The sequence below is a fragment of the Hibiscus syriacus genome, unplaced genomic scaffold (genome assembly GCF_006381635.1).
Source record: "Hibiscus syriacus cultivar Baekdansim isolate YM2019G1 unplaced genomic scaffold, ASM638163v2 tig00110556_pilon, whole genome shotgun sequence".
Taxonomy (NCBI): Eukaryota; Viridiplantae; Streptophyta; class Magnoliopsida; order Malvales; family Malvaceae; genus Hibiscus; species Hibiscus syriacus.
The window spans coordinates 1,518,957-1,535,839 of record NW_024062779.1 but is presented as its reverse complement, the minus strand read 5'-3'; the positions used below and the strand labels follow the sequence as shown (position 1 = coordinate 1,535,839).

Sequence of the window (16,883 nt, the reverse complement as noted above, 5' to 3'; positions counted from 1 at the left end):
TTGTTTTTTTATGAGTGTCGCATGGTTATCCATGTAAAGAGGGTGTCGCATGGTTCTATGCGACTTAGGTGGGTATTGCATTGTGTTCTATGCGACTTAGGTGGGTATTGCATTGTGTTCCATGCGACTTAAGGTTCACAATGCGATTTAAGTTTGTGTTGTAACAAATATATTTTCTCGAGCAAATAATTCGGGTTGATCATTATTCGAAGAATTTTTTTTTTGTATATCATTATTGCAAAAAATTTGCCAAAAGAATCAAACAAAAGTATACTTTTATTTTTAAATCATATCTCAATTCTCTTTTGGATATTTAAAGTTAACCCATAACAACTCTATACCTAAAAGTCAATTAATAACATGCTATGTATGGATTTATATATATCATAGACACTATGATCTTCTGTCATATGTTGTGTTTTCCGAGTTTTGTTATTTTATAATGAAAAGCATCTTCATGGACTGGCTTTTTGAAGTATAAATACGGTTAAAGAGAAGTATTATCAGAGAGGATAAAAATTGGATTAAACGAAAACAAAAAAACATGATAAATCGGGGATGAACAGAGAATAATTCATGTTCTAGAATCAACACTGATTACCACTGTATAAAAGAACATAAATGGAATGAATATAATGAAGTAGAAACCAAAATAATTTCTAACAAGGGATCTTAGAGGTGAACCACTTCATGACCAGAACTGGAGCCTTGATCAAACCAAGTGCGAACTCTACTAGGATGGTCACGCACAAGCAACACGGGCAGATGCATGTCAACGCCAACCTGCCATCATCACAACAAAAATAACAGCAACCCCATCAAATCAATTTAGCATTCAAGAGTGTATCTAATCAGTAAAAAAAACACAATCTGAAAAGAGAAGACGACGAAGAGACTAACCCTACAATCCAGACGACTATGCCGACTATGGAGATGAGGAGCGATAGAAAAGCAAAGGGCAAACCCAACAGGAAGCCTAAGGGCCTGCACTCGCAGTCATCGCCACAGCAGCAACACATATTCGTTTCTTCTTCCAAATACTCAGACTTCGCTTCTTTTTTTTCTCCAGTTTTCTTGCTTCTGATATAACAATGTTTGACGAAGTAGAACAAGAAATGAGACAAGCTAGGCTATATATTAAATGATTAAGTGCAGACGTATGTGCCGTTTACATTATGCCAATCCACAATTTTTGACAGGGAAGGATGACCAACCAATACCAAATCTCCACCTGATTTGTTTATTATTTATATGACCCTGTGATTAGCCTACCCTCTGTTTCTTCCGGGGTCACGTTATAATCAAAAAGAGCAACGCCAGATTTCCAGTCATATCTTGAATTGTCCGCATACGTGGACTATGTAGTTGTTATTCTTCAGCTGAGAACAAAAATTAGTATTCTCTTGCTGAGAACAGAAACTGGTAATATAATAATTGGATTTGTAGGGATGAATCTGCCAACACACTGTCATGTGGGTTGAATAACTGGAACTAATATAAATAATCCGACAGCGCTTTCGTTTAAACTTTATTTTTTTTTAATAAATAATAGCGGAATTGAAGTATTCATCATAGTTTTTTTTTCATTAAATCTATTGTTTTATGTTGAAAAAATAAAACTAAAAACATATTAGAAAATTTTAACAAAATTGAAATTCAGAGTTTATATCTTATTCAAACACTTGCTTCTTGTAAAAAGGTCAATCAAGTAATGTAAAAAAAAAGTCAATTAAGTCGAAATGACTAGGCGGCTAGGCCTAGGAAATAACTCAAGGCTGCTGTAATATTTGCTTTCAAACAAAACCCGATGGGTTAATCTCTGGTAATATGGGCTTCATCTACCTTCCTCAGTTTGGTCTAGACTACGCGGCCTAGCAAAGACAAAAGAATATCCCACCAGATAGATGTCATCTCAAGGATTGAATTTGATTTCCATGCAGCAGTTTTACAATGTCAGTTGCATATTTCTGAAGATCACTAGTTACTGGTACAAGCAATCAAGGACCATCGTGGCAGTGGGACAAAACCTGAAATAGCTTGAGGAAGATGGAACATTATAAACCACCATCATTACCCACCCAACTGCAGGCAGTATCTTTCGATATCCCTCTTACCTACATCATCTCCCTCAACTCACTCACACCATCCCATTTTCCAGCAGTCGCCCAAGTATTTGACAATGCAACGAATGCCCCTGGCCTGATCTCAGCAATTAGCTTAAAAAGTTCGTTGCCAGCTATGCTAGCTATTTGTACATCACCATGCAGCCTGTATGAGCTAAGCAAAGCTGTCCAAACATCAGAATTGGGCTTCTCGGGCATCCCCATTACAAGTTCCCATGCCAAATCTAAATGCCCTGCGCGTCCCAGATGGTCAACCATGCAATCATAGTGCTCCATCTTTGGTTTTATTGAGTAACTTCTCTCCATACTTTCAAAGAGATCACGGCCTTTGGCAAGTAAGCCGGCATGTCCACAGGCAGAGAGGGCACTAAGTAATGTAACATCATTTGGTTTGACACAACAATCTTGCATCACATAGAACAGCTTGACCGCTTCATTTGGGTTCCCATTCTTCCCATATCCATCAATCATTGAGGTCCATGTGAAAACATTCTTTTCCGGCATGTAGTCAAAAACTCTTCGGGCATCCTCAATTCATCCGCAATTTGCATGCACGTCAACAAGAGCACTCGCAATCTTTATGTCCATAAAGAACTCAGTCTTCATTATTTGACCTTGAACTTGTTGACCTATCTCAACTGCTGATAAAACAGAACAAACCCCAATTACACTTGCAAATGTCGAAATATTAGGCCTCAAATTCAACCGTTGCATATCAACAAAATCTTGATTCCTTTCTTAGCAGTTTCAACTGATTTACTGTAACCTTCAACCATTGCATTGAAAACTACCACATCTTTTTCAACTGTTCTATTAAACACGTTTTCAGCCTCCTCCACCAATCCATTGTTCATATATCCGGTGATCAACGCCGTTGAGCAAACCACATTCATGTCAAACATCATATCAAAAACAGTCCTCGCATATTGAGCCTTCCACTCTTCAAATACGAGTAACCCAGCGCTGTAGAAAGCACTTCATCAGGCTCCACATCCAATTTCATCATCTGGGCATGGGCCATCATTCCTAAAAACCGCGGTAACATCACCCTACTACTCCCACAAACAGAAACATAAGCCTTTAAAATCATAGAAAATGTGAATCCATCAAGCTTTTCACCAGAATAAACCATTCTACGAACCAAACCAAGTGACTCCCGAACATTGCCATGTTTAACGTACCCGCCAATCAAGTAAATGTATGCGGACAAAGTCTGGTGCGGCAATTCATCGAACATTTGGCTGGCATATTTCAAGCACCCAGTTTTCAGATACAATATAAGGAGTTTGATGGAAATATTCGTATTGGGTGAAAACCCATATTTGATAATGTGGGCATGAATCTTATGGCCATGGAAAGGGGTATCTGAGTTAATGAAATGCTGAATAGAAATCGAGAGAGATGTGGTGTTTGGGTTAGAGAGATAGCTTTGGTTATTTGTCGACAAAGTATTATTACGGCGAATCAAGAAGGTCTGATAGTTGGGTAATAAAAAAATGGATGATCTAATTGAGGAGAATCTCCCATTTTTCATTTTTCACATTTGATCTATTACAGCACCAGCTGGTTTATAAGTAAATCATTTATTCACATCAGGTGCCTGCTTTCTTAGTTTCGGCTCACCATGTCATTTATAGTCTCGAACCACAGATTTTAAAATAACTTTCAAGTAGTTTGGATAGGACAGCCTCCTACGCTTCATCTTCATGGTTTCCTTCTCATTGGAAAGATGAGGTTTTGCTGATACTGATGGTTTCAGTTTTGGTAAATTCGAGTTTTTACCAGCCTTGTTTATCTGTCTGTTCTGCGGTTTCTTAGGGGTAATGAACTGAGTAGGGAGGCGGCTTTCCCATGGACGAACAGCGATCCAGCTATCCAGCTATCCACCCAGCTCCAACCCCAATTAGCTTTAGCAAGCTCGTAATTGCCAATCCATTATTGTTAGAGTTGGGAGCTCTCCAGTGCAAATCACGCATATCCCATGGTTAGTTGTAGTTTATACAGCTTTCACCAAAATTACAGAAGTTACAGCTTCAGAGAATGGCATACTTGATGAGAGAAGGCATATGCCATAGTTCGCTCCCGTTAAACGAATGCTTCTTCTCTATGATGTATTTTTGAGATTTGTTTCAGGACCACAAGACCATTCTGCCTGTCATTGATTAAAAAAGCATCAAAATATAGTATGACATAAAGAAATGCTACTTGAATACAGGAGGATCCTGAACCAGGATGAGTCTTGTCGATAATTCCACAGGCAGCTTGCAAAAATAGAACATAGAAGATCCATACATCATCACATAGCAAATCTTAAGGACTATTCATACCATTATTGACTCAATAGCATCAAATGAGTTTGCAATATACAGGAGTTGGAATCTCTATTCAATGAGTTGCTTATAAAGTAAAAATTCATATCAGGAAAGCTGATAATATACGAAATGCCGCTATAATACAGATATGTAAAGATGGCACCAAGAGATATGATCGGAAAAAAATAGAAACAATTTAAACAAGAGAAGTCAAGAAAATAGATTGATCATTGCAGTCAATGTTGTAGGCCATCACAGATTTAAACCTCAATGGTTTGTCTTGTGATTAACATTTAGATTGTTTTGTTGCACTTTAGTATAACAAATTATTAAAAAAAAGATTCGGTCAGAAAATGGATGGGTGACTTGGGCTTAACAGAAACTACTGTAGATGCTGCTACACCACACTATGCATGCCAAATGACCATTCCTACATGTTTCCAGGTGTCAAAACTTCTTTTACTCAAGTCTTGTCAAGCTTGTAACTTTTACTGACCATTATGTGAAAAACATGATACTTAATAAGGTCATGCTAATTGTCCACAGCCATAAGATTCTTACAATTGCATTCCTAGATGAATTCACATGTTTAAGCCTAATGGCCTTAACAAGCATGCTGTCAAGATCTTAGTCCATGCATGGTCTCATGAGCCAGGGCTGTTGATCTAACCTCTATTTTATGTAGTTTAGCCTCGAGCTTTAGTTGATCTAAGACAGCCTTCTGCTACCATAGAGAGCCGCCGTGTTCTTGTCTGAGCCTCTATGTTGCTCCATGAGTGAAGATAATTTAATGTTGTTGTAGCTTGCTTTTTGACCGAATTATTTAGGGTTTGAGCCTGTAACCTCACAGTACCTTTCAATCTTCGTAATTGTTTTCTAGCCTGCATCATGCGAAAAGAAATTATTAAATAATTCTACCAACTCCATGGTGAGCCGTGAGCATATATCTTACCTGCAAGTGGATTAAAAGGAGAAAAAAAAAAACCTAAACTACTTCCATTGTCAACTTATTAACAAATTCAGAAACAGGAGAGGCAGTTGGACACATGTTCATGATGTCAATTAATTATCACATACCATGTGCCGACATTGCTTCTATTCTAGAAAGAGTTTCACATATTCATTTTAAAGAGACTAGAGATTTGATGATTCAATTAACTACGAATTATGCATTAACAAGAAGAATCCAGTTAAATATGTTGGAGCTAGAGGGTTGAAATACAAGAAGTTTCTATCATTGAGGCATGAGCATCATATAAGTTTTCACCAATTATGATCTTATATATAGAACTTCAAAATCAGCATACTCTATTGGCCCTGAATGCAATTTGAATCCGTGTTGCTGCTATCCTCAATTGGCATGCCAAGAGGATTGGAATTTCTGCTAATTAAACTTGTTCTAGTGGATGCCTTTCACTTGTGTTTCTTCCATTTGAAGCCATTGGATTTTGTAGAAGCTGAAGATCCATGTGGGATGAACCTAGGCGGGGGCGGTTGGCCCCACCCTTAAAAATTTAACATTATCATATATTTTAGATTTGTTTTGTGTATATTCTATTGAAAATATATTTTCGCCTCCTAAAATTTCATAAGTTCAAGTTTGACCCCCTAACATGATCTTGTGTCCGTCTCTGCCTGTGCCGAACAGATAGACCAATTAAAAGGTCACCTCAATATAGGGAACAAATGAATGATAAATTGCATATGGCAAATGGTATCAAGGAAGGGAGTAAATGAATAATGAGCAATGACACTCAGTTGTAAAAGCTTTTTAAAAAAGACCATTCTAGTGGGAGAAACAATCTTCCAAAAGGTTTAGATCACGCATAATATAAGCCCTAAGGATTTAAATTGAAAACTAATAATTTATGGAATTGCATTGCTTAGTTTATGATTAAGTAAGCTTTTGGAAGTTGACCTTTACTTGCCTAAAGCAGTCATCTTTCGCTCTATTTATTATTGTCTTCAACAGGTTTCCAAACCCATTGCTGATGGTATGTATCAAAAACCCAGCTTAGCATCAACCTGACAGTATTTTCCAGTGCAAATAGAATCAGAAACAGAGGCAGGAATAAATTGGAACACAAAAAATTCAGTTTCTTAAAAGAACATGAAACGAAATTTTCAAAAAAAAAAAAAAAATTGAATTTCATGCTATGAACCTGATTATATTTGAGAATGGGGACATTTATTCGTGGAAAGCAACCAGTAGTTACTGAACGGCAAGCTTTTCCACAAATGAACATCCTGGCAATTATCGAAGTTAGCCCACCTATCCTCTACCTGAAAATTGCAGCAGCTACATAAACCCAATAATATCATCAACAAAATATTTGATTTTCAGATGATAAGTTAGCTTCTAAATTTTTACTCAACAAGATTCCAGAGTCCCTCTCAATCACGGGGCATCCCCAAACAACCCTTTGCTAAATTTGTAATTTACCCTTCCCTTTATTATAAAGTCAAGCAAACAAAACAAGAAGCAATAAGAAGGGAGATCAAAGGGAAATGTGGTGACAACATACAGTACGAGGTAAAGAAGAAGGAAAGCCTGAAATCAAAGAAAAGTATGATGACAACATACCTTTAAGGTTGGTATGGAATGCACATTATCATGCCCCATTTACCAGCTTTTTCCTCTCTCTTGTTATGTATGTATTCTGTTTATTTCAGTTTTTGGCTCACAGAGAATTAAAAGCTGGTCTAATGGGAAAAAAATTCATATTCAAAATATTATTTTTTATTAATTTCTTTTATTAAAAAAAATTCTTAAAATTTCTGCTTAAAATATGAAAAATTTAAAAACCTTCCTGTTATAAAATAAAAAAGTATAAATATAATAGTAATCCCGAAAAGCTCAAAGTGTCTATTAATTCGTTGAATACAAATAAAAGGTAGTTTGGTATTTACTTTGAAACATCACTCAAAATATAAAACATCATTAGAAGATGGTATGGTTGTATCATGACGTCATGCACCATATCCAAAACGTGCGATATCATATTGCAGACGAATTTATTTTAGGGTAAACTATACAGGTGACCACTCAATTATGGAAAAACTCATTCTGACCACCGATATTTCAATTTGATCAAACAGACCATTAAACTATTTAAATATCTCAATCAAGCCACTGACCGTTAACTTTTAACAGTGGAAGTGACATGACAGTTAAAATTTAACCGAGAGAATGACTTCTCAATTAATTTTTGGTGTAATTATATATTTGGTCCTTGTTACTTACACAAAATGTCAATTAGATCCTGATTTTAATTAAATTGAATAAATTTAATCCTCTAATTAAATTGCAACAAGTGTTAAATATATTTTATTTTCTATCTAAATATATTTAATAAGTTGGATAGAAAATAAAATATATATTTTTAAACTTAAGATATGAATTTAAACTAAGATATATAAAATGTTATAAATTTAGATTAAATTTTAGAAATCTGTATACAATATATATACCATCTGTTGTGAAGTATAAACTATTCAATACCCTAGCCTTAGTGGTCACCTGCCCAACATCCAAACTGCCCCTGGTTTTAATTCCCCCCAACTGTAAAATCTCTTTAATTTGTTTTCTTGTAATCAAAGGGTGACACGTGTCACCCTCTGGTTGGAGGAAACTAAATTTAATGAATTAAATAAATTATAAATAAATTTAACTGTCTAATTAAAGATTGACACGTGTTTCAATTTATTAGAGGATTAAATTCATTAAATGCAATTAAAATTAGGATCAAATTGACATTTTATGTAAGTAATAAGGACAAAATATATAATTACACCAAAATATTAACTGAGACGTCATTCTCTCGGTTAAATTTTAACTGCCATGTCACTTCTACCGTTAAAAGTTAACGACCAGTGGCTTGATTGAAGCATTTAAATAGTTTGACAGTATGTTTTATCAAATTGAAAAATCGGTGGTTAAAATGATTTTTGGCCATAGTTGAGTGGTCAACCGTGTAGTTTACCCTTTATTTTATCATACACAATGTAGTAAATTTACATCAGTGAGAAATGTAATTCAGACACGTATGTGCTCTAATTCTGAATCATTAAATCTATTTTTTACAAAGGATTTCAGTCACATAAAATTCTTAATAATTGCGTTGCATTAAATTTAGATGTGGCCAAGCATTTAATGGACCACTTCACCCACACATGCAAAGAAATATATCATCTTAGTTATATTAAAATTAACAAAATCAAATATCAGTCTTGAATCATTGAATCAACCACAGGACGACTAGCCATAAATAACTTGGTGTATGTTTTTTCAGTTGGGTGAATTGAATCAAAAAATACATATTTGGACGCATCGAAGCACACAAATGATTTCGGGTTGCACAAAAATCCTGCTTCTAAGAAACCACTTCCACAGCATCCATAGCTAACCTCGTCAAAATCTACAGAGAATCAGAGGGAAAAGGAAGGGAAAAAACAGATGAGAAATTATAAGATTGTGCTTACCACTGTTTTTATAAGAAAAACTAGAAGATAATGCTTACCATGTTTTCCAAGGCCTTGAATCATATCAACCAATGGTGTGAAAATGTCGATATAAGCGATCTTTGCACCGAGATGAGCTAATCTACTCTTCATGGAATTGAGCTCATTTTGGAGCATTTGGTTATATTCCATGGCAGCCCGAGAAAACTTTTCAATGCAACCACGATCAAGGATGGCGTTTTTGGAATTGAGGGTGATGACGGCCGGCAAACAGCCCATTGGGGGCAGTCCTGTAACCGTGATTCTCCGAGCTCCTTCATCCCATAAATCCTGCGATAAAACAGATACTAATAAATTAGTCAAAGCTTCAGAGTTCCGTGGCTTGAAGAGTAGTAGTACTGCATGCCGTTCTATATTTAGATGCCTTCTTAAAGATTGTCCCCCAAGTGTGTGCCCAGCAAAGTTGATTGCAATAAGTTTCGACCCTTGGATTCCTTTCGACCCTTTCTATAGGACATGTTGGTTCGGGGTCAAGTCCCGGTAATCGTACAGACTTAACTAGTTTTAAATTATGCAACAAATATATGTACTGATGTAGCGTAATTCATAGTCGAATTGCTAACTTTTGATGCAAAAAGCAGAGTACACATCTTTGTTCTCTGTACTTTACAAAAAAAGATAAAATTATCATCCTTTTTTAATAATTGGAAAAAAACTGTTAATTGTAGTTTAAATCGATGTTACATTTAATCCAAGAGGTAAACCTGCACTACTTAAGCCAAACCTGCAGGACTTGCTTCAAATTTTGCAAGATGAACTGTTGATAAGCTGAAGCAGTATAGTTCTTTCGTCGAATTGGTAAGGTGAAATAGTTTACAACGAAGTCATTAGTGCCACAACTGACGAGAAACACAGCTTCTTTGACAATAGCTTCCATTCTTTTCTGTCCAATGGCAGATTGCAGTCGTTTCTTATACTCTTTAAAATACTCCAGCTGCTTTGGTAATGATATCACGCTCTGAGATTCAACATATTAACAGTTAAACCTAATTCGCTTTTCACGTTATATATGGATACTTATTTGAAAATGAACAATAAAAATTTTAACTTAAAAAGAATTAAGAAACCATCTGTGTCTCTTTATGTGCCTCAAATAATATAAAAATACAAGTACCAGATGGAGACACATGATGGTTTCAACTTTACTCGTGTATTTCAAAAACTATACCGTTAGTGTGTGTATATATACTGTGGTGAATCCAGAAATATTTTTTTAGAGTGTGTACACATGTATTATTTACATAAAATTTTTATACATGTGGGCACAGCTAAAATTTTAGGGTAGGGCTGACACAACTATTAAAAGATGTAACTACGGAAGAAAATTCAAATTTCAGGGTCGGCACAATCTTTAATGGATCCGTCACTATATATATATCAAAGAGAGAAAAGGAAAGGGAGAGATGCCAACAGATATCTGTGCTGTAAGTGGATCAAATCCAGTGCCGGCGGAGGCGAAGCTAACTCCTGTCATCAGCTCCTCAATGCTAAGGTTGGGATCCAAATATGGTGGCAAATATTCCTTTATGCCTATATATGAAACTGCCCATATGCACCAAACCAGAGCAAGCTATAAACGAACTCACATTCATTTGCAACATATAATGTTTTTAGTTTCATTTGAATGAATAATTATACAGCCTACCAACGAGATCGGTGGTGAGCTTCCCGTTAGTGAACCTTCCGGTCGGAGTTTGGCCTTTAAAATCCATTCCATAAGGAGGGAAATCGCTCCTAAAGAGGGTCCCCACATAGTTGTTGTTCCCAGGATCCACCGTCGAATCTCCAAAAACAAAACCAGCCGTGATCTTGTTGTTGAAGGGCCTTGGAAGTATCAAAGCTTCAGCACTAGCACCGAAAAGCAATGACATGCAGACATAGAGAAGAGTAACAAAAGGAAGAGAATATGCATGATAAAATTTCATGTGATCTGCTTGTCTTGATTGTGGGAAGTGAGCAATACGTGGACTGATTTATGGCACTTGAACGTATGGGATCAGCTTATTTTTATAGACTCCCATTAGTGAGTGTCATTCTTTTGACTGTCGTAAAAATGAAAGTGGGTCATGCTCAAACCACCTGTGACGTTTCTCGACAAAAACATCCTAGTTAACGTGAAGTGTGCTTCATCACTGTTTCCATGTTAGTTTGGTAGCTGTAGCTTGGAAACCTAACGTTTCCTAATTAGTCCAGAGCTTCTCAACAACCAAGTTATACAGAGCAAGTATCACCAAAATAAATTTGCCAGAGGCTTTTTCCATTTCGGGAATCAGTATCCTTTGACAAATTTTGCTTTGGTAACTTAGCCGGTGAACGTCGTACTAAACATTAATTGTATTTTACAAACAATTATAATAAAGATGTGGAGTCACTTAGTAGGAGGAAGATGAAAAAAGGTTGATATTTGGTGAGGATGAAGATCCATTAACATAATAAGATGTTTCCTTATGCAGTGAGCTATGGGGAGGGCCATGGCTGGTGCCTCCTGAGCAGATTCCTGTATATTTTAAGCTGTTTCCATAGGCATTCATCCCCAAAAATAACAAAGTTATAAATAATAATATTTGGACAGATTGCTAAGTTTTCAAGCCAATCCGATTGACAACGTATTTACATAATAGCTTGTGGACCACTGTGAAGTGTATCCACCCTGCGGTTGAAGCAAATGCCACTCACATCACATGGGAAGCATAATTTAGTGGGAGAAATTAATGCGGGTGTTGCAACTTTTCTTTCAATATCTATTTTCATAAAAAAATGACAATGTAAACGAGAAACTAAGGCTTAAAAACTTATAATTTTGATTTTAAATATATTATATGGATTCATAATTGAATTGTTAAATTTTAAAAATAAACAAATAAATTATAGTACTGATTTTTAAACCAAAACACCTGTAAATACTTGGGTACAATTCAAAATTGAAAGAGATCTTAATGTCATCATAAAAAGAGTCGGCATGAATTAGTTTTTTTTCGACAAGGTCAAACACCACGGCCCCTTCAAGTCAATCCCAAAACCCATACAAACTGCAAACCGAAACATAGAACAAGATTAAGCAAACACCATAAATAAACTACTATCACTAAGCCTGGGTGAAGTAGTATAATTAAAACTCATGAATTAGTTATTTAATTAAAGTTTATGTACAATCTTATTCTATTTTTAAAATAAATAACAATATTAATATAAAAGAGCTAAGAAAAGTTATAATAATCACCATCTAAGGTTGGCCTCAACCACCAATTTACTTTAAAGCTGACCTAATTCTTAATTAGTAGCCACGAAAACAGATAAGCAAACAATAGAATTTTATTTCTCTATCATTTTATTGATAAAATTGAAGGTTTGAATAATAAATTATATTTTATTTTATGAAAATTTTAAAACAGTATATACTATGCTCAAAATGGTTAAATAATGAATGAAAAATTATTACTCAAAATGAGATACTTAGGAATGTTATTGACAAAAGTTCGAAATGAGAAGCCTATAAGAGTTTGAAAGATGTTTATAAGTAAAACCCAACTTGATAGTTATTGAATGTGTTAAATGACTTTGTATCGTCTAAAGCCCAAAGAGATGTAATTTGGTATGAAAACATCATAACCTCAACTTGGATTAGAGGTGCACTCGCATGATGTGAGTGACACGAAATATTTGGTAGATTGAAAATTTTCTCAATATAATAAATTTTTTCTATATGGTAATGATTTTTTTAAAAGAATTATTATTTTAAAGGATAAACTACACCTCGTATCACTCAATTATTAATTTGATTATAAACATATTTTTTAAAATTTTATAATTTATTCACACAATTAAAATATTATTACAAATGGGTCATAGGATGTTAAATATTATATGAAATAGTAGCATGATATGGTTTTTAATCCCCAAAATTTATACATTCTATTAATTTGATCCTAATTCCAAATAATTCAATAAATTTAATCATTGATATTTAAAATATTATATCAATTTAATATTGGTTTTGATCTTAAATCGCTTGTTCTTCTCCCATAAATGTTCTATTACTTTCTCGTTACTTTCTTGGTATAGTAACAGTTTAATGATAACTTATTATTTTATGATAGAATGCAATTATCCAATAGATGTATTCATTTTGTTTAAAAGTGTTACAAAAAGATTAAATTGATAAAAAAAATTAAATATAAAAGTTTAAGTTTATTGAATCATTTTAAATTAGAATTAAATTAGTAGGATATAGATTTTATGAACTAAAATTTTATTATGCCATATTACGTTAGATGTTTGTTTCAATTTTAATAATTTAGTGGTATATTTGTAAGAATGTTTTAATTAAGTGACAAAATTATAACTTTTCAGAAAAGTGACATTTATATTCGAACTAATGAATAACATGAAACGTATTTTTGTATATTGTAAAAGAGTTGTACCATGGAGCAAAAGTCAAATTGTGTGAATGGCGCCTGAACCCATTAATCAACTCTGTTGATTTATCTATGAAGCTTTCTTCCGAGTTCATTGAATCCTACCCGCCGCATGTCACTCTCCCATCTTTCTTTGGTTTTAATTAACACTTTAATCCTCCCCACAAACTACCTGTCAAGTATATCTTTGAAGAAATATGTTTTTTTAATTAAGCTAAGGTAATAATATTAATTTTGTAGTCGTTGGTGCTTAAACCCGTGACATTTAAGAATAACAACGAATTCCTTTAATTATTGAGATAAGTTGATTCGTGCGTAAAGAAACACGTTAAATAATAATAATGACGGGATAAAATAAAATTGCAAAGTCAATTGTTGAACAGTATAAAAGTCGATTGATTCCTCATCCCCTGCTTTTGTTGGTTCTTGATCACGGATTATAGGAAGGAGAAAGTGCAGGTATCTCTATAACTTAAAGTCGCCAAATGATTAAACCAACCGCATGAGCCTTACAACACACAGCTCCACTTACTTGTTTATTGTTTGATTTCTAAATCCTTCCCATGAATTAAGAGCCTCAGTCGCTTAGAGACCAAGTTTCCAACTGGAATTTGTTAATGGAGTAGGATCAAGGTTGAACTTATGCGTATTTATAGCTTTTATACATTCCTCATTCCTCAAAACCCTATTATTTGTGGATAGCTAACCAAGATAGCTGTAGAAAGCAGTCACCACGCAGCAGCTGATCAGTCATTACTAGAGAATGTGTGGGCCAACTTCATCAGTGGAGACGAAGCCGATAGAGCAACAAAATCATGGGGAAAATTGCCTAGGTTGGATGGGAAAGACGGGTCCATGGAAATTTTACAAAGGCTACCAAGTCTTGGGAGGTGGATATCAATGGGGGCTGACGCCTGGGAGGATCTTCTCCGTGGAATTATTCCTCCAGGGAATACAGACCAATCATGCAACTATGTTACCTGTAAAGAGATAAGCACTCGAGGGCTTAAAGTGAATTCGATGAGAGTAGAGAAACCGACAACGAGACACTACTGGGGAGTGAGAAGGCGACCTTGGTGCAAGTATGCAGCAGAGATAAGGGACTCGTCGAGGAAAGGAGCTCGAGTTTGGCTTGGGACATTTGATACAGCTGAGGAATCAGCTATGGCTTATGACAAGGCTGCTTTGAGAATTAGAGGCCCCAAGGCATATCTTAGCTTCCCAATTGAGACAGTATCTAAGGTTATGGGGATCGACCAAACAAAAACTAACTTCGACTGTTGTTTGCCTGCAACTAATTATCAAGGCAACGACTCTGCTAGCGCAGATCTCGGCGGTGGCAAGAATTTCACTAGACATCGTAAAAGAGAGTCTAGCAATGGGGAGCAAAACAGTGAGCTTGTGATGGTTGAACAACCTAATCTAAGGAGAATTGCAAGTATTGAAGAGGATGGATACGATGTATTTGAGTTTAAGGATCTGGGGAGCGATTATTGGGAGAGTTTGTTGTCATCTTTTTGACATAAGAGAATCTAAAGGGATACGAGATTTGAAAGATTACAGGTGTAAATGGAGATTGGTTGATTCATATGCATAATACTAGCTTAATTGTACACAATTGTTTGTTGTTAGGATTGTGAGTACTGGAAGTATAGATTTTTATCAATATAAACTTATATACCGTTATATATTTGATTACATATATATGGTAGAAATTTCTACTTTATATATTTTATTTTTGTTAAATATTTTGATTGAAAAAGAGAAATAGAGAAATTCTATGTTTTTTTTTTGTTGAGAAAATGAATTAGGGCTACTTTATGGTTGTATAAGAATTGAAAAAGTAAATTTCTAAATGTACACAATATTGAGATGATTATTTGATTTTTTTTAAAAAAATTGGAGTGGAGAAAGGATTGTGAGAATCTATGAAGCATGGAGATGGAAAAGGAACCCCGTTTCAAGTACTCACTACGTTTCCTGCACGAGAACGACTAGTAAGTACTAGGGACGTACTAGGATTGTGAGAATCTATGAAGCATGGGTATGTATTAGGGACATGCCCGATAGTAGAGTATGGTTGAATGAAATCGGGGATATTCGATACTCACCTGGGGATGTTTTAAGGACTATTGTGGCACTGCCAACGGAGACGTTGCGGCGAATAGAGACGACGCAGGGATGAGTAGATGAACGACAACTAAGTTTTGTGTAAAGAAAGAAAAGGAAGAAGAAACAGGAATTGGCCGAGCCCCGGGGGAGAGAAGAGTGAGAATATGATTTAAAGACTTTTTGGTTTAATTGTCGTTGATCCCTGAGCTTTCTAGGGTTTTCTTATCTGGCAACAAGTTTGTAGTATTTTCAAATTGGCCACCAAAATTAATTTAGGGATTTAGAAAAAAATTCCCGAATGTTAGGATTTTTAATTAGATTTAAATTAGGGTGTTACACGAATTTTCTATGAAGTATTGACTTTATTTATGATTTTTTACATCTATTTATAATTTTAAATTCTCTTCTCCTAAAACTTCAATGACAGTAATTCTCTTCTCTAACGACTCTGTTTCTTAACAAAATTAACGCATGAATCTTGATTTCACTTCTTCAAGGTAGTTTTCACTCTTTTTATATTTGCAAAGAGTTTACCCTTTGATACATCCATCGAGCACCAATAAGCTTCCTTGACATTGTTACTTTGAGATTGTATTTGACTTCTCAATCTGTAATTCATGGAAATTAGATGAATTGATAAATAAACGTGAAATATGTGTTGATATAATTTAGGAAACTAGCATCATTTCATTTGTAATAGGATCATAAGAGATGGTTATGATCTTTTACAAAGTTTGAGAAGTATGCATGTCCATGTGGTATCTATATTTTATTATGAGAGAAGATGTGTTGTTGTTAATGAATGTGAAGTTGCACACGTATATAAGCTGAGATTGATGTAATGTATGTGCGGTGTTGATGGATAGTGAACTTTTAGAGGAAGTTAACGTGGAAATTGCGGGTGTGGGATCAGATCCTAGGCTAAGCACAATTGGTGTTAATTTTTTAATTAATAAAAAAAGTGAAAATTGCACTATAAGTTTTAACATGATTTTGGCATGTATTAAAGTTATCTTTATACTATATTTGCCTCACTTTAAATGTTCATTATTTATTTTATTTTTTTTCAATTTTTAACTATAACTCTTTATTATTTAAAAATTTATTATTAATATAATTATAAAAAATATTTAAAAATCTTCAATCAAGTAGTTTTAAATATATATTTTATAAAATTTAATTTTTAATATGTTATAAATAATTATAGTAAAAATTTAAAAAAAATTGACTTTTAAAAAGTCAATAAAAGATAATTTTAATGGGATCGAGGGAATATTTTTTTTATGTTCTCGCATCACAGTTATCTATTTTGAGATCGTGAAAATGATAGTCATTTCCTATTAAAGTGAAAATTTGTTGTAGTGTTTTAACTAAAAATGAGAAATGTGACAAGGGAAAGA

The 16,883-nt window shown here is 34.5% G+C and overlaps 3 protein-coding genes and 2 pseudogenes across 3 annotated transcripts; 1 reads left to right on the top strand and 4 right to left on the bottom strand.

Annotated features, from left to right (window-relative positions):
* Window positions 1–602: 602 nt before the first annotated feature.
* LOC120131653 (signaling peptide TAXIMIN 1-like) lies at window positions 603–1,063 on the bottom strand. The gene is made up of 2 exons (XM_039148600.1): window positions 901–1,063; window positions 603–783 (listed from the first exon to the last, which is right to left on the bottom strand). Exons 1-2 carry the CDS (start codon window positions 1,017–1,019, stop codon window positions 660–662), a joined length of 243 nt encoding a protein of 80 aa, XP_039004531.1. The 5' UTR covers window positions 1,020–1,063; the 3' UTR covers window positions 603–659.
* A 915-nt stretch (window positions 1,064–1,978) lies between these two features.
* On the bottom strand, window positions 1,979–3,657 carry LOC120131648 (annotated as a pseudogene).
* A 56-nt stretch (window positions 3,658–3,713) lies between these two features.
* On the bottom strand, window positions 3,714–5,878 carry LOC120131652 (annotated as a pseudogene).
* Window positions 5,879–8,609: 2,731 nt separating this feature from the next.
* On the bottom strand, window positions 8,610–10,914 carry LOC120131651 (GDSL esterase/lipase At5g45960-like). Its single transcript, XM_039148598.1, has 5 exons — window positions 10,602–10,914; window positions 10,368–10,498; window positions 9,681–9,914; window positions 8,956–9,226; window positions 8,610–8,853 (listed from the first exon to the last, which is right to left on the bottom strand). Exons 1-5 carry the CDS (start codon window positions 10,879–10,881, stop codon window positions 8,660–8,662), a joined length of 1,110 nt encoding a protein of 369 aa, XP_039004529.1. The 5' UTR covers window positions 10,882–10,914; the 3' UTR covers window positions 8,610–8,659.
* Window positions 10,915–11,393: 479 nt separating this feature from the next.
* Window positions 11,394–14,955, top strand: LOC120131808 (ethylene-response factor C3-like). Its single transcript, XM_039148712.1, has 3 exons — window positions 11,394–11,455; window positions 13,815–13,830; window positions 14,074–14,955. The coding sequence occupies exons 1-3, from the start codon at window positions 11,394–11,396 to the stop codon at window positions 14,890–14,892; spliced, it is 897 nt and encodes a 298-aa protein (XP_039004643.1). The 3' UTR covers window positions 14,893–14,955.
* Window positions 14,956–16,883: the final 1,928 nt, after the last annotated feature.